Source organism: Macaca fascicularis, chromosome 7 (assembly GCF_037993035.2).
Source record: "Macaca fascicularis isolate 582-1 chromosome 7, T2T-MFA8v1.1".
NCBI lineage: Eukaryota > Metazoa > Chordata > Mammalia > Primates > Cercopithecidae > Macaca > Macaca fascicularis.
Window position 1 is genome coordinate 467,729 of NC_088381.1, and position 26,380 is coordinate 494,108.

Below are 26,380 nucleotides of genomic sequence, written 5' to 3' on the forward strand. Positions count from 1 at the left end.
AGGCTCCCTCTGTCACCCAGGCTGGAGTGCAGTGGCGGGATCTTGGCTCACTGCAAGCTCCGCCTCCTGGGTTCAAGCGATTTTCCCGCCTCAGCCTCCCGAGTAACTGTGATTACAAGTACCTGCCACCATCCCTAGCTAATTTTTGTATTTTCAGTAGAGACAGTCTTTCACCATGTTGGCCAGGCTGGCCTATAACTCCTGGCCTTAGGTGATCCGCCCACGTTGGCCTCCCGAAATGCTGGGATTACAGGTGTTAGCTGGGATTATACCACATCCAACCATGTGGGGTAGGTTCTTATAAATGGAATTGCTGGGTCATGTTGATTTTCCTAAGTTTTGCCACTTTATGGGGAGGTGCAGGTAAATAGATTTATACTCTTGTGAGCCATGTAGATGAATACCTGTTTCCTCACACTCTTGCCATCTGTGTGTTATCAGAGGTTTTGGTCTTCACCAGTATGACAGCTGTAAAATAGCAACCCATGTAGCTTTTTTCCCCTTAACTTTTATTTTGAACTACCACAAAAAATGGTACAGAGAGGCCCTGTGTTCCCATGACTTTGCTTCCCCCAGTGGGAAAACCTCACGTAGTGACAGTACATAATCAAAACTAGGAAACTGACATTGGCACAGCACATTAGCCAAACTGCAGACCTGACACGGCTTCACCAGCATTGCAGGAACTTGCAACTTGCTTTGAGCAGGGGTGGGTGTGGTATCTTCGTGTATGGTTCCGGGTCTTTTTATCACCTGTCGAGCTCCACATGGCCACTTCCATGTTAAGGTCACAGCTGTGCCACCACCTCGCAGGACCTTGCTTCTGCAGCCCTTTGTAGGCACAGCCTCTCTCACCCCTCACTGTAACATCAGCCCATTGGAGGTGTTCTGTTTTACCTGGCGTAGTTTTTTAAGTAAGGTCAAGTGACTTTCTGTATGTTCTAGAATCACTTATCTTTCCTTTTCTGTGAACTGCCAGTTCCTTTATATGTCAGTTTTCTGCTGAGTTTTCTTTTTCTCCGTGACTTGCAGGAGTTCTTCCTTAGGGAAATTAGGTCCTTGTGATGTGAGATCAAAATTGACCATCCTCCATTTTGCCCTGCCTGTCCATAAGCCTGGTGATTTGCCAGCATTTGTGTCACGTTTTAGATGCGTGTATTTTTCTTGCTATTGAGTTTGATTTGTTGAAATTTGCAGATGCTACAATAACTCTTGCAATAGTGGTGGACAAGTTGGCACCTCGATTGGCTCAGCTCAAGGTTTTGCACAAAGTGTTTAGTACTGGAGTAGCAGAAGTTCCACCTGATACTCGAAATGTTGTCCGGGCCTCTCACCTGCTCAACACCCTGTACAAGGCCATTCTTGAATATGACGATGTTGGAGAAGCCTCTGAGCAAACCGTATGTGAGACTTCTGCCTGAAGTGTGTGACTCCATTCTGCACGGCACAGGAGTGGTAGACAGCTGATCGTAGTTCTTTGTTCAATGACACTTGAATGGTGACTCGTTGGACAGTTCAGAGTTTTTAAATTGGCTTCCAAATTTGAGGCTATAGGAAACTGGCTTTTCAGCTCTACTTGCCAAGATCCTCAGAAGGATGAGGCAAGGACAAAACAAGATGTGAGAAATACCTACCTGATGTGTATAGATATTTACAATAACGCTTTCTTAAATAAAAACTAACATGTAACTAACATTATGTGAGATATCTGAAGTAGACACAGTCACAGAAACAAAGTGGAATGCTGGTTACCAAGGGCTGGGGCATGGGGAGCTGTTGTTGAATGGGTACAGAGTTTCAGTTTTACAACATGAAAAAGTTCTGGAGATTTGTCACAAATACGTGAATGTACTTAAAACCTCTAAACTTAAAAATGGCGAGGGTCAGGCAAAGTGACTCATGCCTGTAATCCCAACACTTTGGGAGGCCAAGGCGGGAGGATTGCTTGAGCCCAGGAGTTTGAGACTTGCCTGGGCAACATAGTGAGGCCCTGTCTTTAAAAAATAAGTTAAATTAAATTTTTAAAAAATATATAGTTAAGATGATAAATATTATGTTATATATTTTATATTGTATTTTTAAAAATACAAATCTAGGCCAGGCATAGTGGCTCACGCCAGTAGTCCCAGCTACGTAGGAGTCTGAGCTGAGAGGATTACTTGAGCCTAGGAATTTGAGACCAGCCTGGTCAACATACTGAGAGACCCTGTCTTTACAAAAAATTGTTAAAGTAGCCAGGTGTGCTGACACCAGGAATTCGAGACCAGCCTAGCCAACATGGTGCAACTCCGTCTCTACTGAAAATGCAAACATTAGCCTAGCGTGGTGGTGAACACGTGTAGGCCCAGCTACTCAGGAGGCTGAGGCAGGAGAATCGCTTGAACCCGGGAGGTTGCAGTGAGCTGAGATCACACCACTACACTGCAGCCTGGGCAATAGAGGAAGACTCCATCTCAAAAAACACAGCCAGCTCTGGAGGCACGTGCTTACGGTCCCAGGTACTCGAGAGGCTAAGGCAGGAAGAAAGTGAGCGTGGAAGGTCGAGGCTGCAGTGAGCCATGTTTGCGCCACTGTACTCCAGCTTGGGTAACAGAACAAGACTGTCTCAAACAGTATGTAGATTTAAAAATTAAAATCTGGGCTGAGCGCGGTGGCTCAAGCCTATAATCCCAGCACTTTGGGAGGCTGAGACGGGCGGATCACAAGGTCAGGAGATCGAGACCATCCCGGCTAACACGGTGAAACCCTGTCTCTACTAAAAAATACAAGAAATTAGCCCGGCGAGGTGGCAGACGCCTGTAGTCCCAGCTACTCGGGAGGCTGAGGCAGGAGAATGGCGTAAACCCAGGAGGCGGAGCTTGCAGTGAGCTGAGATCTGGCCACTGCACTCCAGCCTGGGGGACAGAGCGAGACTCCGTCTCAAAAAAAAAAAAAAAAAAAAATTAAAATCTAACTAGAGGTTGTAATTTAGAATGCTACAGTCTTACTTGGGTATGTATATTAGGTCTGTTTTCTAGTTTGTTGGTATAACTTTTTTTCACACCAATTTAATACCGCATTTCCTTTCTTTTCTTTTTTCTTTTTTTTATTTTTATTTATTTTTTTTTTGAGACGGAGTCTCGCTCTGTAGCCCGGGCTGGAGTGCAGTGGCCGGATCTCGGTTCACTGCAAGCTCCGCCTCCCGGGTTTACGCGATTCTCCTGCCTCAGCCTCCCGAGTAGCTGGGACTACAGGCGCCCGCCACCTCGCCCCGCTAGTTTTTTGTATTTTTTTTAGTAGAGACGGGGTTTCACCGTGTTAGCCAGGATGGTCTCGATCTCCTGACCTCGTGATCCGCCCATCTCGGCCTCCCAAAGTGCTGGGATTACAGGCTTGAGCCACCGCGCCCGGCCTCTTTTCTTTTTTCTAAGACATAGTTTTGCTTTGTCCCCAGGCTGGAGTGCAGTGGCACAATCTCGGCTCACTGCAACCTCCACCTTCCAGGTTCAAGTGATTCTCCTGCCTCAGGCTCCCGAGTAGCTGGGACTACAGATGCACACCACCACGCCCAGCTAATTTTTTTTGTTTTTTTGTATTTTACTAGAGATGGGGTTTCACCATGTTGCCCAGGCTGGTCTTGAACTCTTGAGCTCAGGCAATCTACCTGCTTCGGCCTCCCAAAGTGCTGGGACTACAGGCGTGAGCCATGTGCCCAGCCAATATTGCATTTCAGTAAAAAGGAGGTTGATTTTCTCTCAGCACTGCCATTTTTGTACTCTGAGAACTAGTGGAATGAAGTAATTTCCTCACTCCTTTTTTTTTTTTTTTTTTTTTTGACGGAGTCTCACTCTGTTGCCCAGGCTAGAGTCCATGGTGCAATCTCGGCTCACTGCAGCCTCCACCTCCTGCGTTCAAGCGATTCTTCTGCCTCAGCCCCCCGAGTAGCTGGGACTACAGGTGCACATCACCATGCCCAGTAAAATTTTGGATTTTTTTGTTGTTGTTGTTTGAAATGGAGTCTCGCCCTGTTGCCCAGGCTGGAGTGCAATGGCGCAATCTTGGCTCACTGCAACCTCCACCTTCTGGGTTCAAACTATTCTCCTGCCTCAGCCTCCTGAGTAACTGGGATCACAGGCACCTGCCACCATGCCCATCTAATTTTTGTATTTTTAATAGGGACGGGGTTTCACCATTTTGGCCAGGCTGGTCTTGAACTCCTGATCTCCTGATCCGCCCACCTCGGCCTCCCAAAGTGCTGGGATTACAGGCATGAGCCACCACGCCCAGCTGTATTTTTTTAATAGAGACGGGGTTTCACCATATTGGCCGGGCTGGTCTCAAACTCCTGACCTTGTGATCTGCCCACCTCAGCCTCCCAAAGTGCTGGGATTACAGGAGTAAGCCACCATGCCCAGCCAGTTTCCTCAATCTTAATGGATGCTTTGCTAGTAATAAGATTTCGATAGGGAAACCTTGTTCGCTTGCCTGGGCTGTCTCAGGATACACCTGCTGCCTCTGTGTCATTTTCACTCTCAAGTTTCCCAGTCTGCACTACAAACAATATGATCATCCCATATTTAGGTGAGCTTTTCTTTTTTTTTGAGACAGAGTGGCACTCTGTCGCCAGGCTGGAGTGTAGTGGCGGGATCTTGGCTCACTGCAACCTCCGCCAGCCAGATTCAAGTGATTCTTCTGCCTCAGCCTCCTGAGTAGCTAGTACTACAGGCGCGTGTTACCATGCCCAGCTAATTTTTGTATTTTTAATAGAGAGGGGGTTTCACTATGTTGGCCAGGATGGTCTCGATCTCTTACCTCAGGTGATCCGCCCACCTCTACCACCCAGAGTGCTGGGATCACAGGCATGAGCCACTGCGCCCGGCATTTAGGTGAGTTTTTCATAAGGATTTTATAGTGTATGTTTTTGGATTTTTAATTTCTTTGTGCCCCCAAAAAATGTAGAAATCCGATCACTTTTTTAAAGGCAATTCAGAAATGTTTAAACCTCCTTTTATTCTAGTGACCAGGGAACCCCAAGAGCTGACCGTGCACCTCTCTGCCTCAGGTCTCCCTGCTGTTCTCTCTCTGGGTGGAAACAGTACGGCCTTACCTGCAGACGGTGGACGAGTGGATCGTGCATGGGCACCTGTGGGATGGCGCCAGGGAGTTCATCATCCAGAGGTGAGCTGCAGCAGAGCACAGGGTCACTGGGGGCTGCCATCACCAGTTTCCTCCCTGTGAAAGTCGAATGCTTTCATTAGTTTCAGACGGTACTGAGGGAGCACAGTTCATATCACAGAACTTGTCATCATAGGCAAATTCTATTTCATTTTTATGGAAGATGTCAGTGATACCAGCTGATTAAAAATATCTTTGTCCAAGTTTTGTCACTCCACAACTTTTCTTAAGCAAACTGTATTTTTGGATGATAGTAAATTTATGGCGAGCTAGTAAACACTGCTTCCTGTAAAATGAGTTTAGGGGATATTAGATGGTTTGAGCTATTTTCATTGTAAATTATCAGTAAAGAGATAACAGAAAATTATAAAATATGCCTTTAATATGTTTATTTCTCTGAATTATCTACTGATTTTTTACCTTAGTATAATATTTAACAAAACAATTAAGGAAAATCTTATTACATTTATGACAGTTTCCCTTCAGTTAATTGATTTTTCTGAACGGAATCATACAAACAATGTAGAGCTATTTGTGCTCTTTTAACCCAATTTTAAATTATGTGGTATATTTAGATATGTGGTTTCTATTGATAGCTATCAATTGAACTCATCGGGAAGGATAATTTTAAGTCCTTGGTGTTCTGGAAGGGTAGCAATATGTATGCAATGCTCACGTGAGTGAACTGACCCTTCCTTCAACTCAGTCTCATGTCTGTCACTGTGTTCTGATTCATCAATCTCATGTGAGAATTTTTGTGGCAAGTGGGACTCTGACTGTTCTTCTAGAGTGATGATTGACCATCATTTTATTGTTAAAAGTAGTCCAGTTAAGAATCTTTGTAGGGAAAATGATAGAGAAGTCTGCAAATTAGTTTCACAGGAGATGGTAAATGGGTAAATTTTTATTCTACTTCTAAAGAGGACCAAATTAGTCATATTTTAAATAATTTCAGTTCAAGAAACTATTTCTGCTTACTTAAATTTTACTTATACCATTCCAACTATTTATTCCCTTTTCTCTTTAAACTGACCTGAGATTAAAACTGCCCCATTTTGCCTAAAGATTGCTTCCATTTACTAATAATTAATACTATGTTTTGTAATGTCTGGACAATAAACTAGAACAAGTATGCTGTTTTTTAAGGAAGAGAAATAAGAGTTTAAAATTCTTTTGAATCTCTTTAGAAACAAAAATGTTCCAGTTAATCACAGAGACTTCTGGTATGCAACTTACACGCTATATAGTGTATCAGAAAAGACAGAAAATGAAGAAAAAATGAGTGATAATGCTAGTGCGAGTTCCGGCAGTGACCAGGGGCCCTCCAGCAGGCAGCACACCATGGTGTCCTTCCTCAAACCTGTCCTGAAGCAGATCATAATGGCTGGCAAGTCGATGCAGCTGCTGAAGAACCTGCAGTGTGCGGAGAGCACCACCTGCCAGGCAGGAGCCAGAGGTACCTGTTCTGTCTTCCTGTGTGTCCCTCGGTGTTGGGACACCTGACCCTACTCGCTCTTGTCATCCTGATACCTAATTATTTTGTAGTTTGCAAGTCATCGAATCCTCTTATGTCAGTGGTAATTATCATCATGGTTGAATTAATAATCATGCTGCTCTTGATTTTTTAAAAGACTGTCTTCATTGAAAACTTTCAGTGCTGTGTTTGAAAAGGCAGCGACAGTAAGTTCCACATGCATTTTCCTCACTCCGGATTCCTTAGGACTGGAACTTTAAAAAGTAATTCCCTGCCATTTCTTTTCTTATTTTTATAAATTGACATGATAATTGTACATATTCTTGGGGTACATAGTGATGTTTTGATACGTATACAGTGATCAGATCGGGATGATTAGCATTTCCATCATCTCAAACATTTACGACTTCTTTATGTTGGGACATTCAGTATCGTCCTCTTTGCTGTGTGCAACTCTGTAATACATTATTAACTGTCATCATCCCATAGTGATACAGAGCACTGGAGCTACTCCTTCCAGCTAGCTATTTGTGTCCTTTAACAAATATCTGCCTCTTCCTCCCTTCCCCCTACAAAATCCAGCATCTGGTATCCTGCTCTGCTTTTTACTAATATGAGATCAACATTTTTTAGCTGCCACATGAGTGAGAACAAGCAGTGTTTAACTTTCTGTTCCTGGCTTATTTCACTTAACATAATGTCCACCATTTCCATCAGTGTTGCTGCAAACAGCAAGATTCATTCTTTTTTATCTTTGAGTTATATATATATACATGTACCACAGTTTTTTTACCCATTCATCTGTTGTTGGGCACCTAGGTTGATTCCGTGTCTTGGCTGTGTGAAGACTGCTGCAGTAAACATGGGGTGCAGATGTCTCTTTGATGTCCTGATGTCCTTTCCTTTGGATAAATGCCCACTAGTGGGATTGCTGTATCATATAGTAGTTCTATTTGTAGTTTTTTGAGGAACCTCCAAACTGTTCTCCATAGTATCTGTACTAGTTTACATTCCCACCAACATTGTGTGAGAGCTCCCTTTTCTCCACGTCCTCACCAGCATTTGTTGTTTTTTGTTTTCGTGATAAGTAGCCATCCTGACTGGGTGAAATGATAACTCATTGTGGTTTTGATTTGCATTTTCCCTAATAATTAGTGATGCTGAGCATTTTTTCATCTATTTCTGGGCCATTTGTATGACTTCTTTGGAGAAATGTCTGTTGAGATCATTTGTCCACCCTCCCCCCTTTTTTCTTTTCGGAGACAGGGTTTTACTCCCATCACCCAGGCTGGAGTGCAGTGGTGCATTCTGGCTACTGCAAGCTCTGCCTCCCTGGCTCAAGTGATTCTCCTGCCTCAGCCTCCTGGGTAGCTGGGGTTACAGGCACCTGCCACCACACCCGGCTAATTTTTTGTGTTTTTAGTAGAGATGGGGTTTCACCACGTTGGCCGGGTTGATCTCGAACTCCTGAACTCAGGTCATCCACCCGCCTTGGCCTCCCAAAGTGCTGGGATTACAGGCGTGAGCCACCGTGCCCTGCCTCATTCATTGAATTCTTTCACTGTAAAATTTGCTTGGGTATTAAACATTTCTTTCTGTTGAATTTCTCATGCAAATCATTCTTTTCCTGATTTTGTTGAATGTTTATTTGTACTCTCTTGTATCTCACTGAGTCTCCTTAAGATTTTAATTCCGAATTATTTTTCCAGCATTTCCTATATCATTGTAGTCTCTTACTGGAGAATTACTGGTTTTCTTGGGAGGTGTCATTTTTCTTTGCTTTTTCATGTTTGATGTATTTCTACATTTATTTCTACACATCTGGTGGGAAAGTCACCTTTTCCAATTTTATGGAGTATGTTTTGTAAAGAGTTATTCATGTGAATGGGTCTTGGGGTATGGGTTCAGTGGGATGCATTGGCCTTGGTTCTGGATGAATGCAGTAGTGTAGTCTCCATGTACTTTCTTCAGTTGTAATCCACTTTAGTGATGTTTACAAGTGCCTCAGTGGCCTACACTGAGGGGGTTTGTGGCAACAGTGGCACAACTGGCCGGGCGTGGTGGCTCATGCCTGTAATCCCAGCACTTTTTTCTTTCTTTTTTTTTTGAGATAGAGTCTTGCTCTGTTACGCAGGCTGGAGTGCAGTGGCATGCTCTCAGCTCACTGCAAGCTCTGCCTCCTGGGTTCAAATGATTCTCTTGCCTCAGCCTCCTGAATAGATGGGATTATAGGCATGTGCCACCACGCCTGGCTCATTTTTTTATTTTTAGTAGAGATGGGGTTTTATCACGTTGGTCAGGCTGGTCTCGAACTCCTAACCTCAAGCAATCCACCCGCCTTGGCCTCCCAACGTGTTGGCATTACAGGCGTGAGCCACCACGCCTGGCCAGTCCCAGTACTTTTGGAGGCCAAGGCAGGTGGATTACTTGAGGCCTGTTTCTCAGGCCCAGGACGTGGGTACAGGGCTGCTTGGTAGCCTGGGTGCATGTCTGCCTGGACAGTTCAAGGGGCTCTTTTTCAGTCCTGGGACATGGTCACATGGCTTATGGACAGCCCTAGGTATGTATCTGCCAGTGGCAGCCCAGGAGGCTGCTTCGGAGGCCCAGCATGTGGGTGGAAAGCTGCTCTGCTGGCCTGAGGGTGTCTTTACTGGGGGTGGTCTTCAAGGTTCTTTCTCAGGTTTGGGATATGGGTGCCAGCTGGCTCAGAACATGCCCACCAAGGGCAGACCACAGGGCTCTTTGCAGGCCTGTGGCTGCTCAGCTGACCTGGGGTCGTGACTCCCAGGCGCTGCCTCTGGGGCTTCTTAAGCAATGGATGCAGCACAAGGCTGCTCAAGAAGCCTAGGTACATGCCTGCCAGGGCAGCCTCTGAAACTGTTTCTCAGACCCTGAATGCTGGCCCAGGGCCACTGGGTAGGCCCCGGGCCTGTCTGCAAGGGGTTGGTGCTAGGGGGCTGTTTCTCAGTTCCTGAGCACAGGTCTGTAACTGCTCCACCAGCCTGGAGGCATGTCAGCTGGTAGGAAGCTCAGGGGCCTGTTCCCACCCTCTAGAGATGGCACAGCAGTTTGGCCAGCTCAGCGGTGGGTTCGGTCTCTCAGGGCTACCAGACTGTTCCTCTGGCTGGAAGTGCAGTGGCAGGGGCTGGTTTTCCTGCTGTGCAGGACCAGAATCACAGCCGATCCTGGGCCCAGGCTCCACATAGCTGGGCTTGTGGTGTTCAACCACCCCTGTGGCCTTGGTGGAATGAGGATGGAGCCCCAGTGGCTGGGGTGCAGGAGAGGTGCAGATGGCTACTGGCCCAGAGTGGCTACTGTGCTCCAGAGATGGCTCTGGTCTCTATTTATTTATTTATTTATTTTGAGTCAGAGTCTCGCTCTTTCGCCCAGGCTGGAGTGCAGTGGCACAATCCCGGCTCACTGCAAGCTCTGCTTCCCGGGTTCATGCCATTCTCCTGCCTCAGCCTCCTGAGTAGCTGGGACTACAGGTGCCCGCCACCATGCCCGGCTAGTTTTTTGTATTTTTTTAGTGGAGACGGGGTTTCACCGTGTTAGCCAGGATGGTCTCAATCTCCTAACCTCATGATCCACCCGCCTCAGCCTCCCAGAGTGCTGGGATTACGGGTGTGAGCCACCGTGCCCGGCCCTAGCTCTGGTCTTAAGATGGTGCCGTGCTGCAACAGCTTGGCTCAAAGGGTTGGGTGGGGAAGGCACACCTTGTGCCCCTAACCCAGGGCAAGGCAGCTGCGTGAATTGCCAGCAGCCTCCAAACTGGGCTCAGAGCTCGTGGGAACTGTGGAATCCTCCTGTTGATAAGGACTGTAGGTGTTTGTGGGGGCTGGTGGGTTTCTTCTGCTTACCCTTACCCAACGATGGGAAGTCCTTCTTAACTCCAGACCAGCCTGATCTGCGAAGAAAAGATGGGGCTGCAGAGGCTGTGAGCCTCCACGCTGCCCTCCTGGGCCTCCAGTCACCAGCACTGTCACACTCCCCCACTGCGCTCCAGCACTCGCCCTTCAACTCCAGTCAGATCTTTTTTTTTTGAGATGGAGTCTTGCTCTGTCACCCAGGCTCTAGTGCAATGGTAGGATCTCGGCTCACTGCAAGCTCGGCCTCCTGGGTTCATGCCATTTTCCTGCCTCAGCCTCCCCAGCAGCTGGGACTACAGGCACCCGCTACCACGCCCGGCTAATTTTTTTGTATTTTTAATAGAGATGGGGTTTCACCGTGTTAGCCGGGATGGTCTCGATCTCCTGACCTCGTCACCCACCCGCCTCAGCCTCCCAGAGTGTTGGGATTACAGGTGTGAGCCACCGGCCCCGGCCTCCAGTCAGGTCTTAACTGTTGATTCGTTGATTTGGTCCTATCTTGCTGTTGGGGGAGGCGCACCAGGTGTCTCTAGGTAGCCGCCTTGCCGGCATCACTCCCTCTGGCATTTTATTTTATTTTATTCATTATTTTTTTCAAGACCAAGTCTCACTCTGTTCCCCAGGCTGGAGTGCAGTAGCATGATCTCACCGCAACCTCTGCCTCCTGAGCTCAAGTGATTTCTCATGCCTCAGCTTCCCCAGTAGCTGGGACTACAGGCGTGAGCCACCATGCCCAGCTAATTTTTGTATTTTTAGTAGAGATGGGGTTTCACCATGTTGGCCAAGCTGGTCTCGAACTCTTGATTTCAGGTGATCCACCTGCCTTTTAAAGTGCTGGGATTACAGGCGTGAGCCACCACGCCCAACCCTTCTGGCATTTCTTAATGCAGTGCAGCATTAGTCCTTGAGGACCATGAACCGTGGCTGATAAGAATTTCTTTATGAGCAGTTTAGAATCGATCATAAATTTTAAGAAAATGATGCAATTTAATATATTCAAAGTTTTATCCTATAATCCCAGCACTTTGGGAGGCTGAGGCAGACAGATCTCAAGGTCAGGAGATCGAGACCATCCTGGTCAACATGGTAAAACCCTGTCTCTACTAAAAATACAAAAATTAGCTGGGCATGGTGGTGCATGCCTATAATTCCCTGCTACTCAGGAGGCTGAGGCAGGAGAATCGCTTGAACCAGGGCGTCGGAGAGTGCAGTGAGCCAAGATCGCACCACTGCACTCCAGTCTGGTGACAGAGTGAGACTCCGTCTCAAAAAAAAAAAAAATTTTATCAACTGACTAAAAAGACTTGGAAGGGCCGGACACGGTGGCTCACGCCTGTAATCCCAGCACTTTGGGAGGCCGAGACGGGTGGATCACGAGGTCAGGAGATCGAGACCATCCTGTGGCTAACATGGTGAAACCCCGTCTCTACTAAAAATGCAAAAATTAGCCGGGCGTGATGGCGGGCGCCTGTGGTCCCAGCTACTCGGGAGGCTGAGGCAGGAGAATGGCGTGAACCCGGGAGGCGGAGCTTGCAGTTACCTGAGATCTGGCCACTGCACTCCAGCCTGGGCGACAGAGCGAGACTCCGTCTCAAAAAAAAAAAAAAAAAAACTTGGAAGATAAAGATGTGACCTTATTTATACATCTCAATCATCTCAATGTTATATTAATTATATTACTGTATCTACTTGAAATAAGTAGATGCAACACTTATTTTCACTTTGTGGAGTATTTCCTTCTTATGTAATGAGCTTACCAGGGCTGCTGTCAGAAGTGTTTTTTCCAGTGAGACTGACTCTTACCAGTGTTAGCGTAGTGTTATGCAGGATCGTAGGAACTTTCAAGTGTTCTGATTAGGACCTTACTCTGTTCAGAAAAAAAAATTAGCTTGTACGTTGTAATTGTGTGAACTTTGCAGTTGTTTAACAGAGAATATATAAATGTTGAGTTTTGCTACACTGTAAAAGTAAAGAAACAGGGATAGACCTTCCTAGAGGAAAGGGAAATTTTTTTTTTTTTTGAAGACAGCTGTCACTTCTGTTGCCGAAACTGGACTGGACTGCAGTGGCTTGATCTTGGCTCATTGCAACCTTCACCTCCCAGTGCTCAAGCGATTCTCGTGCCTCAGCCTCCCAAGTAGCTGGGACCACAGGCACATGCCACTGCACTCAGCTAATTTTTTTGTAAAGCTGGGGTTTCACCATGTTGCCCAGGCTGGTCTCAAACTCCTGAGCGTAAGTGATCCACCCACCACCGCTTCCTAAAGTGCTGGGATTACAGGCATAAGCCACCGCACCCAGATATGATATTATTTAATATTTCTTGGGCCAGGCACGGTGGCTTACACCTGTTATCCCAGCACTTTGGGAGGCCAGGGTCGGCGGATCACTTGAGGTCAGGAGTTTGAGACCAGCCTGACCAACATGGTGAAACCCTGTCTCAACTAAAAAAAAAAAAAAAAAAAAAAGCAAAATTAGCTGGGCATGATGGTACATGCCTGTAATCCCAGCTTCTTGGGAAGCTGAGGCAGGAGAATTGCTTGAACCCGGGAGGCAGAGGTTGCAGTGAGCCAGGGTCGCACCATTGCGCTCCAGCCTGGGCAACAGGAGCGAAACTCTGTCTCGAAATATATATATATATATTTTTTGTTGTTGTTGTTACTTAATGTTAATATTAAGCAGAACATAGTTCACCTTACGTATTTCTTTATGTTTTAGATGCAGAAAGAAAAAGTTTATACACTCTCTTTCTGGAATCTGTACAGTCCCGTCTTCGACATGGAGAAGATTCCACTCCACAGGTTCTTACTGAGCAACAGGCAACCAAGGAGAACCTAATGAAGATGCAGTCCATTGCTGAAAGGCATCTTGAACTGGATGATGTTCATGATCCACTGCTTGCCATTAACTTTGCAAGGTGATCCACACCCGCAGGGTTATCAGGAATTGAAATGGCATAATTTGTGCCTTGTTTGCTAACTGTTTATTTCTGGCAGGTAGGGCTTTCCAGGCCTAAAAACAAAAACGCATGTAGGCTATCCTTTCTTTTTTTTGTTTGTTTTTGTTTTTGTTTTCGTTTGAGATGGAGCCTCACTCTATCACCCAGGCTGGAGTGTAGTGGCGTGATCTTGGCTCACTGCAACCTTCGCCTCCCAGGTTAAGCAATTCTCCTACCTCGGCCTCCCAAGTACCTGGGACTACAGGCATGTGCCACCATGCCCAGCTAATTTTTGTATTTTTAGTAGAGACAGGGTTTCGCCATGTTGACCATCTCAAACTCCTGACCTCAGGTGATCTGCCCACCTCGGCCTCCCAAATTGCTGGGATTACAGGTGTGAGCCACTGCGCCCTGCCTATCCTTTATAACAAGCAGAATGCAAGATGTTGTGCCTCCCTATTTCAGGTGTATAGTTTGGATTCCATGTCGTTTGTGGAAGTCTGCAGGCTTGACCCTGCCACCATGTGGTACCACTTTTGTCTGTGCCCTCGGGCCCCTGGAAGTGTCATCATTTATCCAGAATATGCTGAAACTCTGGGCCATGAGTGGGCCCTTGACACTCATTGAGTCAGGGTCCCCATTGGCGTATAGTATGTCCTGGGCTTAAGCTGCTTTTCAGCACTTAGTCCATTAGAGTAAGTCATTAATACCCACACAGTTCCGGGTTGTCTGATGGCCAGCATTTGCTGTGTCCAGCCCTCATCACTAGGAAGACCAGCTCTAGTACCTGAGCCGAAGGCAGTGGCAACTTCAAGAGACTGGTTCACTCAAAGGATATTTTTGGGAGAAAGATTTTTCTCTTTCTGTAGTAGTTGGTAACTTCAAGACTAAAGGTAAAAACGGGACTTTAGGGTTTTAAGAGAATTCTGTTGACAGCAGCTCATAAAAAGAAGACACATTTTTATCTTGAAGGATGTATTTGGAGCAGAGTGACTTTCACGAGAAGTTTGCTGGTGGTGATGTATGTGTGGATAGATCATCGGAATCTGTGACATGCCAGACTTTTGAGTTAACGCTGAGATCCTGCCTCTATCCTCATATTGACAAGCAGTATCTAGATTGCTGTGGAAATCTCATGCAAACTCTAAAAAAAGATTACAGGTAAAAGAGTAATTTAATTTTGGAAGTAGTAAATAGTTGATTGTACTTGAACAGTTGAGATTATTTTAAAATCTATTTCAATTCAATTTTTATTAGAGTAGGAAATGGATATGCAGTAAACAATTTTTTAAGAGAAATCAATTGACCATCAATATTTTCTTAACTATGTTGTAAAACTTAATTCTATATTTCTGAGAATCTTTCCCAAAACAAATACAGAAAAAGCTTGTACAAAAATTACAAAGTTTGTTATCAGAATGAAAAAGACTAAATTATTTAGTGATAGATGACTAGTTCTTGAAACTATGGCGTATCCATAAATATGGCATATACATACCCACGTATGAACTTCGTAAAGTTCATAAAAATTATGGCAATTTAAAAGCAGGATATATAATATGGTAGGAACTAGGTTTTCTTAACGCATAGAAAAGACAGGAAAGAAACATTCCAAAAATTAAATATTAATGATGGAAATCCACCATGAATGATGGGATTTGGATTTTTTTTGTTAACATTTTTGTGACTGCCCAATTTTCTATCATTTAGTTATAGAAGATAACCTTTGTGATGATGAAAACCTGTGCTGTTTTTATTACTGGAACAGGTTTAAGAGGTGTTAATATTTCTTTTTTTTTTTTTTTTTTTTTTTGAGACAGAGTCTTGCTCTGTCGCCCAGGCTGGGGTGCAGTGGCCGGATCTCAGCTCACTGCAAGCTCCGCCTCCCGGGTTTAGACCATTCTCCTGCCTCAGCCTCCCGAGTAGCTGGGACCACAGGCGCCCGCCACCACGCCCGGCTAGTTTTTTGTATTTTTTAATAGAGATGGGGTTTCACCGTGTTAGCCAGGATGGTCTCGATCTCCTGACCTCGTGATCCGCCCGTCTCGGCCTCCCAAAGTGCTGGGATTACAGGCTTGAGCCACCGCGCCCGGCCTAAGAGGTGTTAATATTTCTAATTTTAGTAAATGTAGAATGTAAACTTGTTTCACTAAAAACAGGGTACAAAACCTGGTGTTGATCCAGAATCCTGCCTTACGAACACCAGAGATCTTTGTGTCACTCATTTTATCTCCATGCAGGTTGGTAGAATACTTGCAAGCCATGAGAAATTTTTTCTTAATGGAAGGAGGAGATACCATGTATGACTTCTACACATCCATTTTTGATAAAATAAGAGAAAAGGAAACATGGCAGAATGTGTCTTTTCTTAATGTCCAACTCCAAGAAGCAGTAGGACAGCGTTATCCTGAGGATAGTTCACGGTAAATTATGGAAGCCACCTTTATTTAAATTAGTATAACATGAACTGTGTGCCAATAAGTCATCTATGAATTACACAGATTATTTTATTCTCATACTATTCCTATGAGTTTTACTAATATTATTTTACTTATTAGAAAATGGAGGCCAGGCACGGTGGCTCATACCTGTAATCCCAGCACTTTGGGAGGCAGAGGCGCTGGATCACCTGAGGTCAGGAGTTCGAGACCAGCCTGGCCAACATGGTGAAACTCCATCTCTACTAAAAATACCAAAAGCATGGTGGCAGGCACCTGGAATCCTGGCTACTTGGGAGGCTGAAGCAGGAGAATCTCTTGAACCTGGGAGGCAGAGGTTGCAGTGAGCCAAGATCACGCCACTGCATTCCAGCCTGGGCGTCAAGAACGAGACTCCATTTTAAAAAAAAGAAAATTGAGGCAGAGGCCAGCTAAGTGAGTCTGCCGCTAAACAAGAAAAGATGTTGAGATGCCACCATATGGCCAGGTGCAGTGGCTCATGCCAGTAATCCTAGCACTTTGGGAGGCCAAGTTGGGAGGATTGCTTGAGCTCAGGAGTTTGCAACCAGTCTGGGCAACATAGTGGGACCTCGTCCCTACAAAAAAAAGTTGCCACCATCCAGCCTGTCAGGGTCTGGTGGCCTCCTTCACATGGCTGGAGCCAGTGCTTCCTCTCTCTCAGCTCCCACACGTGAGGTTTATCAGTCCCGCCTCCTAGAGAATGCCCCTGACCTCACAGAACTGGCTCAGACCTCCCCGATGGCCTGTCTCTCTCAGCCTCACTGCCTTCCACCAAAACAGACTTGACCCTCACCAGAGTGACCTCAGACCACCAGCAGTGACTTCCACCACTCATGCGTGTGCTCGCCGTGGGTGCCTCCTAACAAATGGACTAAGCTTTGTCTCAGAAGGGAGAAAGCTATTAACTGTCTGGCTCCGTTTTCCCAGCCTCATGTGTTGCACCATACACACCACGTTCTCTCTCTTATCTCACTTTGCATTTCAGGGATCTCAGAATATTTCTGGTGTCTGCACGTGCTGTCCTCTCGCCTCCCTGTGACATACTCTCCAATTCTTGGGCCCGGCAGAGGTCTGCTCACTCCTGCATCTTCATGTGCTGCGCTGGGCTGGGAGTCCCTGGAGGGAAGAGAGAGTGGCTTTCTATTGCCTGCTCAGTGCAGCAGCTAACTTAGTATTGAATTTGGTAGATATCTACTGAGCACTGAGTGAATGCGTGCATACCAGGCCATTAAGAGCTAAAAATTCTTTTTTTTGAGACGGAGTCTTGCTTTGTCGCCCAGGCTGGAGTGCACTGGTGCGATCTTGGCTCACTGCAAGCTTCGCCTCCAGGGTTCAGGCCATTCTCCTGCCTCAGCCTCTTGAGTAGCTGGGACTACTGGCTCCCGCCACCATGCCCGGCTAATTTTTTTTATTTTTACTAGAGATGGGGTTTCACCGTGTTAGCTAGGATGGTCTCGATCCAACCTCGTGATCCGCCTGCCTCGGCCTCACAAAGTGCTGGGATTACAGGTGTGAGCCACCGCGCCTGGCCGAGAGCTAAAATTTCTGACTAGTGCCTGTGTCACAATCAGCCAGTTCATAATCACACTGCCCTTTGACAGCTCTGGTGTGGAAGTTCACTCCCCACTTTAAACCTTCTTCATATGCATGCAGGCATCCCCTCTTAGTGCCTCTGTGACCGTGAAAGAGGACATTTCTCAGGAACCACTGATGGGACTATTTTGAGGATTAAATGAGCTAAGGACACATAATAGTGCCTGGCACTTGGACATTTTCATGTCCATGTTAGATGCTTGCTTTCCCATATGAGTCATGTTCAAACCTGTCTCGAACTCGTGGATGAAGCACTGCACAACACCTCTGGTGTAGAAGCAGACCCCGTCCCATCTTGATGGGGCTCTCAAAGCAATACTCTCACCGCATGCTAAGCTCCCTCGAGCTGTTCTGCTCGTCCTCCCCTGCCCACCCCCAACCTCAGCAGAGGCTTCATCTTCCCAGCCATTGCCTGAGGTTTACTGTCTTCCTCAGCTTCATCTTTTTTCTAATTACTACCATTGTTGTGTCTCTTCTACAACTAAACTCATTATGTAAAAGCTTTCCCCCTCTCTGTTATTTCTAAATCCAAATTTCAGCTCTGGAATATATGTTAGAAAAGATACATTTGTTGAAATGTTTGCATTTCTTTTATGAAATGCAGTATCTTTTGGGGAATATTGTGTAAATACTAATTATTTTAAAAGGATTTTTGTGTGACATAGTGCTTTCACAAACTAAAACTGAAATTTCTTTCTTTAGTCTATCTATATCTTTTGAAAATGTTGACACAGCTAAGAAGAAACTGCCTGTTCATATCTTAGACGGTCTGACCCTCAGCTACAAGGTATATGCTTATATTATTTGTATGAACAGTGTTTTCTACTAAAATTAAAACATGCAAGTAATTGGTTATTTCTGTTCTAATTGTGTTTTTGTTTCATAGGTCCCATGGCCCGTGGACATTGTTATAAGTTTGGAATGTCAAAAAATTTATAATCAAGTGTTTCTTCTCTTACTGCAAATAAAGTGGGCAAAATATAGTCTGGATGTTTTACTTTTTGGTGGTAAGATTTGTTTTCAGCAGATAAATTGTAATTTAATTTAATTTTAGCCCTTAATAAAAGAGGTTGGTGGGGAAGGGAAGCATACGGAGATCTGGAAAAAAGAAAAAAAAGAGGTTGGTGGTTGTCGATCTTTTTTTATGTGTATAGAAATGCCAAAATGGTGCGTATTCCAGCAGTGGGTTTACGGATGTCAAATACCTGAAAGAAAGATCAGGAAGTTGTATGTACAGTTGATCTGAAATGCAACAACTTGGTTAGGAAAAGTGATACAGGGAACTTTCCCCACTCTTCCAGAGGCACTGAGGTTCGGTTCCTGCCACCCCTGCCATTGCTTTCTGTGGTACCAGGGCCACATCCCTCCGAGTTTCTGCCAAAAACAGGCATCATGGTGCAGTGGGGCTTGAGTTGATGCTCTTTCTGTCCACTGTGCTCTTCCCATCTTTTATAGAACTGGTTAGTACTGCGGAAAAACCACGACTTCAAGAAGGCCTTGTCCGTGAACAAGACACAGTTGCTCAGTTCGGACCACAAAAAGAACCAGTAAGACAGCAGATTCATCGCATGTTCCTCTTAAGAGTGAAGCTCATGCATTTCGTGAACAGCTTGCACAACTACATCATGACCAGGGTTTGTGCCTCTCCCATCTGCTTCAGTGCTATCGCCTTATCTATACAGTTGTTCATAGAGAATTTCTCATAATGTGTTTATAAATACAAAATGCCTACAGACTGAAAACGGGACATGTAGCAAATTTGATCATAAAATAACATGGCAGTGGGAGGAATGTTTTTGTAATTATACCGGAATGTGTGTATCCAGAGGCCGCTGTCCCTCCTGTCCAGCAGCCCCTGGGGACAGGCACAGCCACAGCTCCTCTTCTGGAATTGCCTTCAGAACGCGCCGCGTAGTCCTTTAGTGTTCAATAGTGATGACAGCTGTCCCTAGAAAATGGCTCCAATGTTTAGTAACAGCCAAAATCCACTGTGGTGTTTGGGAGGAAGATGCAGCCAGGTGATAGACTTTTTTCTTAAAAAACAAGAGGTAACTCACTACAAAGTAAATGAAACGGTTTTTCTGGTACATCTAATAGCCAGTTCTAGAGGAAGTTTGAAAGAAGGGTTCAGAAATTGGAACAAGAGCGGTGTTATTAGATGACAGTATGCATTTGGGGTTTGAATTGTTTAGACCTGTTTATACCTGGTCTGTGAGTTCTGAAACCCACCTTGCTTGGGTGAAGTGAGCCACTGAAGCCTGTGTTTTGGACGGGAAGGCTATGGCAGAGGGGCTCCATGTTTCCCCTGACTGCATTACTGACCTTCGCAAGGTTGGCCTTCATTAAGCCCCTAATTGTTAAGAGTAAATGATAAGAGTTTAAATTTTTTCTTAGTTTGTTTTTTATTTGAAGTATGCTTATACTCATTTTAGAGAAAGATCAGTGTATGAGAAAAGGAACTTAAGAAACAAATTCACTGTAATTTGTATAAAAGTAACACATTTGCTTGATTTTTTTTTTTTTTTTTTTTTTTTGAGACGGAGTCTCACGCTGTTGCCCAGGCTGGAGTGCAGTGGCGCGATCTTGGCTCACTGCAAGCTCCGCCTCCCGGGTTCACGCCATTCTCCTGCCTCAGCCTCCTGAGTAGCTAGGACTACAGGCGCCCGCCACCGCGCCCGGCTAATTTTTTGTATTTTTAGTAGAGACGGGGTTTCACTGTGGTCTCGATCTCCTGACCTTGTGATCGGCCTGCCTCGGCCTCCCAAAGTACTGGGATTACAGGCTTGAGCCACCGCGCCCGGCTTTTTTTTTTTTTTTAATCAATGTGTCTTATATACAGTTCAATGTACTTGCCCCTTCCTGCCAGGGAATCTGTTAGTCCAGACTTTGGCGTTCATTCATTCACTGTGCAAGTGGGTGTCCTACAGGACTGACCCCCGCCTCCTCTTTGGGTCAGCACGCCAGCATATCCAGCCAGCCTTTAAAGAATGGTACTTGGCCGGGCGCGGTGGCTCAAGCCTGTAATCCCAGCACTTTGGGAGGCCGAGACGGGCGGATCACGAGGTCAGGAGATCGAGACCATCCTGGCTAACACGGTGAAACCCCTTCTCTACTAAAAAAATACAAAAAAACTAGCCGGGCGAGGTGGCGGGCGCCTGTAGTCCCAGCTACTGAGGAGGCTGAGGCAGGAGAATGGCGTAAACCCGGGAGGCGGAGCTTGCAGTGAGCTGAGATCCGGCCACTGCACTCCAGCCTGGGCGACAGAGCGAGACTCCGTCTCAAAAAAAAAAAAAAAAAAGAATGGTACTTTACGAAACTTTCTAGATGTGATTATTGAAGGAGGAATTTGAGAGAAGTAGAAGAGCTTAGTGAAGATTTGTGTGCAGCACACAAGTCCTCAAGGCTGCTGATTAAGCTTTTTGTCTTTCTCTTCCAAGATTCTCCACAGTACAGGGCTGGAGTTTCAACATCAAGTCGAGGAAGCCAAGGATTTAGATCAGTTGATTAAAATTCACTATAGGTATCTGTCAACCATCCATGACCGGTGTCTGCTGAGAGAAAAGGTACATGAGATGTCTCTTGCAGATGTGGCCCCTGCTGGGCGAGTGGCGCTGTCTGCCTGCTTTGGAATTTTATGATGATGAAGCTTCTGTCCTGTAGAATATTCTTTAAGGAAGAACCAGATCAAATGAGGTTACAAACAAATGCCCCAGGCCAGCCACAGTGGCTCACGCCTATAATCCCAGCACTTTGGGAAACTGAGGCGGGCAGATCTTATGAAGCCAAGAGTTCAAGACCAGCCTGGACAACATAGGAAGACTCTGTCTTTACAAAAAATTAAAAAGATTAGCAGACACAGTGGTGTACACCTGGAGGCCCAGCTACTTCCGAGGCTGAGGTGGGAGCATTGTTTGAGGCCAGTAGTTCGAAGCTGCAATGAACTGTGATCACACCACTGCACTCTGCACTCCAGCTTGGGTAACAGAGCAAGACCTTGTCTCCAAAAAAAAAACCAAGGAGGAGTGCCCTATTCATAGAAGTTGTATCTAAGAGCAACATGAGAACCGTGTTTGATAGTCAGCACTCACTCTGCGTTACTCTTGGATTCAGTTGGAAAATCATGTCTGCAGTTAATAATATGTCCACTTCATGTGAATAGACGGAATTCCGTCGTGTTAAAACCATTGGAATTCTTTATCCTAGTTTCATTGGTGAATTTAAGTGGCCATCCCAGGAAAAGGTCTTAACAGTTTGTTCTGTTGGTTTGGCTCTACTGCTAATACCGCCTGTATGTTCCATTCAGTGAATGCATGTGCCTGTTCCCAAGTGGGCATGGTTCAGAGCCTAGTACCCTTCCATATACATAGAAGGCAGTCACAGTAGTGAGGAGCTTTTTCTGTGATTCATTTAAAATAGGTAAAAGTGCTGGTATCAGTGTCCAAACCTAGTTACAGTTTGTGTTCTGTGACTTTGGTCTCCAGGTCAGCTTTGTGAAAGAAGCTATCATGAAGGTGTTGAACTTGGCCCTCATGTTTGCAGACGGTTGGCAGGCAGGCCTGGGCACTTGGCGGTAAGTATGTGACTTCTGAAGCATCTGTGCTTTAATCATTTCAGCTTCAGCTTCCCTTTTTTTTAGAGACAGCGTCTTCCCAGCCTCTCAGGAGGCTGAGAGAGGAGGATTGCTTGACCCCAGGAGTTCAAGACCAGCCTGGGCAACATAGCAAGACCCAGAGTTTAAAAAAAAAAAAAAAAGTGCAAGTCTTTTGTGAGAAGTAAAACATTTTTAAAAATCTGAGGTCTTCTAACTGAACAGGCAAACATTTTTAGATTACACTCATGTTGTGTAGGTTTTGTTAATTTTTATCATGGACACCTTCAAACAGAAGTGGCAAGGACAGTTGTGAACGCTGTGCTGGCACCTGCTTCAGCTGTACCAGTGAGGACAGCTCTGTCATGTCTGTGCCCATCTCCCCAGTCACACTTGCTGAATTATTTTAAACCGAATTCTGAACATCATGCTAGACGGTTCTCCAAAGTTGTATTTTGGATGAGCTCTGAAAGATACTGTATTTTGAGTGTTCGTTATTCACACACATCACATAGGCAAGTGCACTGAATCAAGGGACAGTGGACGCGGGAGCAGTTCCCTCCAGCACTGCCGTCCTCTACTGTGAACTCCAGTGTACAGCTCAATATTTTGTTACCTGTCCTGTTTGTGAAGTCAGTGCCACAGTACTTCTGCTATTACTACCATGAAAGAAAAGCACATGTTTGGTTGACTGGGTTATTATAATAGCCTGTACTTACTCCATGTTAGTAAGTAGGTAAGAGTTCATTTGAGTGCTAATATAATTGGAAATCTCCTCTTGGCTGTACTCTGAATCTAGAAACTAAGATAGTAGATGAAGCCATCCTTGCAGGGATGGAAATAGAAGTCTTACTTGCTTTATATTGCTGACTCAAATGGTGTTGTGGCTGTGTTTTGAAAGGAATCTTTAAAGTATACATTTATACTTACGAAATATTCATGACTGCAGTGGCTCTGATGTCTCCGGTTTATTTCCGAATACTGTGGTGGGGCTGTGGAGGTGTAAGCTTGGCACATGGGTGGCACCTGCCATGGCTGGGCAGTGGGCCATGGAAGCCCCTTATGAAGTTCTGTCTTACATGTGTTTGATATTTCTCTAAAAAAAAAAAAAAAAAAAAAAAAAAAAAAAAAAAAAAAAAGGCCGGGCGCAGTGGCGGCTCACGCCTGTAATCCCAGCACTGTGGGAGGCCAAGATGGGTAGATCTCCTGAGGTCAGGAGTTCGAGACCAGCCTGACCAACATGGAAAAACTCCGTCTCTCCTAAAAATACAAAATTGGCCGGGCGCGGTGGTGCACGCCTGTAATCCCAGCTACTCGGGAGGCTGAGGCAAGAGAATTGCTTAAACCAAGGAGGCGGAGGTTGTGGTGTGGTGAGCCGAGATCACTACATTGCACTCCAGCCTGGGCAACAAGAGCGAAACTGTGTCTCAAAAAAAAAAAAAAAAAGGCAGCCGGGCCAGGCTCCGTGACTCACAACTGTAATCCCAGCACTTTGGGAGGCCAAGGAGGGCAGATCAACTGAAGTCAGGAGTTCGAGACCAGACTGACCAACATGGCGAAACCCCGTCTCTACTAAAAATACAAAAATTAGCCAGGCGTGATAGTGGGCATCTGTAATCCCAGCTACTCAGGAGGCTAAGGCAGGAGAATTGCTTGAACCCAGGAGGTGGATCGTGCCAGTGCACTCTAGCATGGGCAACAGAGCAAGACTCCGTCTCAAAAAAAAAAAAGGCTTTTTAAAAATAATTTCAAATTTTAAGGTTTATATCTTTAATGTATTCTTTATTTCAAAGAGAACGTATGCTTGTAAACAATAAAAACAGAACTGTTTAAAGGAAAAGGGGCCGGGCGCGGTGGCTCACGCCTGTAATCCCAGCACTTTGGGAGGCCAAGACGGGCGGATCACGAGGTCAGGAGATCGAGACCATCCTGGCTAGCACGGTGAAACCCCATCTCTACTAAAAAAATACAAAAAACTAGCCGGGCGAGGTGGCGGGCGCCTGTAGTCCCAGCTACTCGGGAGGCTGAGGCAGGAGAATGGCATAAACCTGGGAGGCGGAGCTTGCAGTGAGCTGAGATCCGGCCACTGCACTCCAGCCTGGGCGACAGAGCGAGACTCCGTCTCAAAAAAAAAAATAAATAAATAAATAAATAAATAAATAAATAAAGGAAAAGGGAGTGTCTTTGGTCCTCCTAGTTCCAGAATTAGATACTATCTGGAAACAGCACAGCACAGCTTTATATCCTAATGAACCTTCCTTTGAAACACTTTGACATTTTTTATTTTAAAGTAGGGTAGGACGCTATGTGTTTTATTTTATAATCTTTAGATTTAGGATTTTAAATCATCAAACCAAAACACATTTGAAATTACTCCACAGATATCTTGAAGCCTACATATAAACCCCCAATGCACTCACTGAATTGAAATTTACTTTTATTCCTAGAATGGAATCTATAGAGAAAATGGAGTCTGATTTTAAAAACTGCCATATGTTTCTTGTAACCATTTTAAACAAAGCCGTCTGTAGAGGATCCTTTCCCCATTGTGAGTATATCATGTTAAAATGTTTCTACCTCTGTATTTTCTTGTAACTAAGAGTATGTGTCATTATTTTGTTACTGATCCCATGAAGAATTAGAATTTCTCACCATTTCAAAACTGAAAAGTCCCTTAGCAGTTGTCCCATGCTTTGAATTGCTTTTTAAGCATTACAGTGAGGGTGAGTGCATGTCGAATATTTGTAAGCCTGAGGATCTTACTTTCTGTTACGCCATTTATTACAACAGATTTCTAAAACTATTAAATAAAGTCGATGGCAGAATAGATTTCTGTCACACTTCACTATCGTGTAGTTTTTGTAACTTTCTTTTCAAAAGCTAGACTTCTTAAAAATTTTTTTAGGAATTTAAAGCTCCTGGCCTGGTGCGGTGGCTCACACCTGTAATCCCAGCACTTTGGGAGGCCAACTGAATCACTTGAGGTCAGGAGTTGGGAGAAGAGCCTGGCCAACATGGCAAAACCCTGTCTCTACTAAAAATACAAAAATTAGCTGGACATGGTGGCACATGCCTGAAATCCCAGCTACACAGCAGGCTGAGGCAGGAGAATTGCTTGAACCCTGGAGGTGGAGGTTGCAGTGAGCCAAGATTGTACCATTGCACTCCAGCCTGGGTGACAGAATGGGACTCTGTCTTGAAAAAAAAAATTTTTTTTTTCAACATTTAAACCTGTTGTTTTAACCTTATTTTTTTTTCTTCCCATAGTGGAATCTCTAGCGCTGTCACTCATGGCTGGCATGGAACAAAGTTAAATGTCTTCAGTGTGAGAAATATCTCCAACTTCATCATCATACATGTACATTTCCACCATGTGCAGCTGAAAAGTGAGAATCTTTTAATTTTGGTTTATTTGTAAAACTTGTCCACTGTCGGCTGGGCACAGTCACTCACGCCTCTAATCCCAGCACTATGGGAGGCCAAGGCAGGCGAATCACTTGAGCCCAGGAGTTTGAGGCCAGCCTGGGTAACATGGTGAAACCCTGTGTCTACCAAAAATACAAAATGTATCCAGACGTGGTGTGTGCCTCTCTAGCTACTCAGGAGGCCTAGATGGGAGGATTACTTGAGCCCAGGAGGTCAAGACTGCAGTGAGCCATGATTGCACTACTGCAGTGCAACCTGGGTGACAGAGTGAGATCCTGACTCAAAAAGAACCACTTGTCTGCAGTCCAGACAGATGGATTGTAGGTGGGTTTTCTGGAGATTAGTAGATACTGTATAGAGTTGTGTACATAAAATTGTGTCAGTGCAAAGTGTATACAGGCTGTTTACTCTATATTTCCTACTGTAAGATACAGATTTATGGTACTGATATCTTTAAATATAAATTATATCATATTTTGAAAATGTAATTCTGATATTCAAAATAAAGGACTTAAAATTATTTTATTATCCTTTTGCTGCTGTCCTTCAGTCACAGAAGCTTTTTATATAGAGTTTTACATGTTGTCTTCCCTAAAAGTTGTCTTAGATTTAGCTTTCCTACAAATGTTTATATTTTGTCTGGGTGTAGTCTCTCAAGCCTATAATCCCAGCACTTTGAAAGGCTGAGGTGAGCCGGGCGCGGTGGCTCACGCCTGTAATCCCAGCACTTTGGGAGGCCGAGGCGGGCGGATCACAAGGTCAGGAGATCGAGACCACGGTGAAACCCTGTCTCTACTAAAAATACAAAAAAAATTAGCCGGGCGCGGTTGTGGGCGCCTGTAGTCCCAGCTACTCGGGAGGCTGAGGCAGGAGAATGGC

At 45.1% G+C, this 26,380-nt stretch overlaps 1 protein-coding gene across 32 annotated transcripts in view; it reads left to right on the forward strand.

Annotated features, from left to right (window-relative positions):
- TUBGCP5 (tubulin gamma complex component 5) overlaps positions 1 to 26,021 on the forward strand; it is a 44,984-nt gene extending 18,963 nt beyond the window's left edge. For 9 of the 32 annotated variants that reach the window (XM_005558905.4, XM_073995229.1, XM_005558906.4 and 6 more), the window contains 13 exons: positions 1,198 to 1,400; positions 5,042 to 5,157; positions 6,342 to 6,610; positions 13,216 to 13,414; positions 14,408 to 14,596; positions 15,676 to 15,858; positions 18,190 to 18,274; positions 18,374 to 18,494; positions 18,943 to 19,121; positions 20,925 to 21,050; positions 21,969 to 22,057; positions 24,523 to 24,623; positions 25,343 to 26,021. In XM_005558905.4, coding sequence (XP_005558962.2) covers positions 1,198 to 1,400; positions 5,042 to 5,157; positions 6,342 to 6,610; positions 13,216 to 13,414; positions 14,408 to 14,596; positions 15,676 to 15,858; positions 18,190 to 18,274; positions 18,374 to 18,494; positions 18,943 to 19,121; positions 20,925 to 21,050; positions 21,969 to 22,057; positions 24,523 to 24,623; positions 25,343 to 25,389 — 1,907 coding nt within the window. In that variant the 3' untranslated portion in view covers positions 25,390 to 26,021. Of the gene's footprint in view, positions 1 to 1,197; positions 1,401 to 5,041; positions 5,158 to 6,341; positions 6,611 to 13,215; positions 13,415 to 14,407; positions 14,597 to 15,675; positions 15,859 to 15,993; positions 16,309 to 18,189; positions 18,275 to 18,373; positions 18,495 to 18,942; positions 19,122 to 20,924; positions 21,051 to 21,968; positions 22,058 to 24,522; positions 24,624 to 25,342 lie in introns of all 32 variants that reach the window. The other 23 variants (XM_073995234.1, XM_073995237.1, XM_073995233.1 and 20 more) reach the window with 7 other exon arrangements.
- Positions 26,022 to 26,380: the final 359 nt, after the last annotated feature.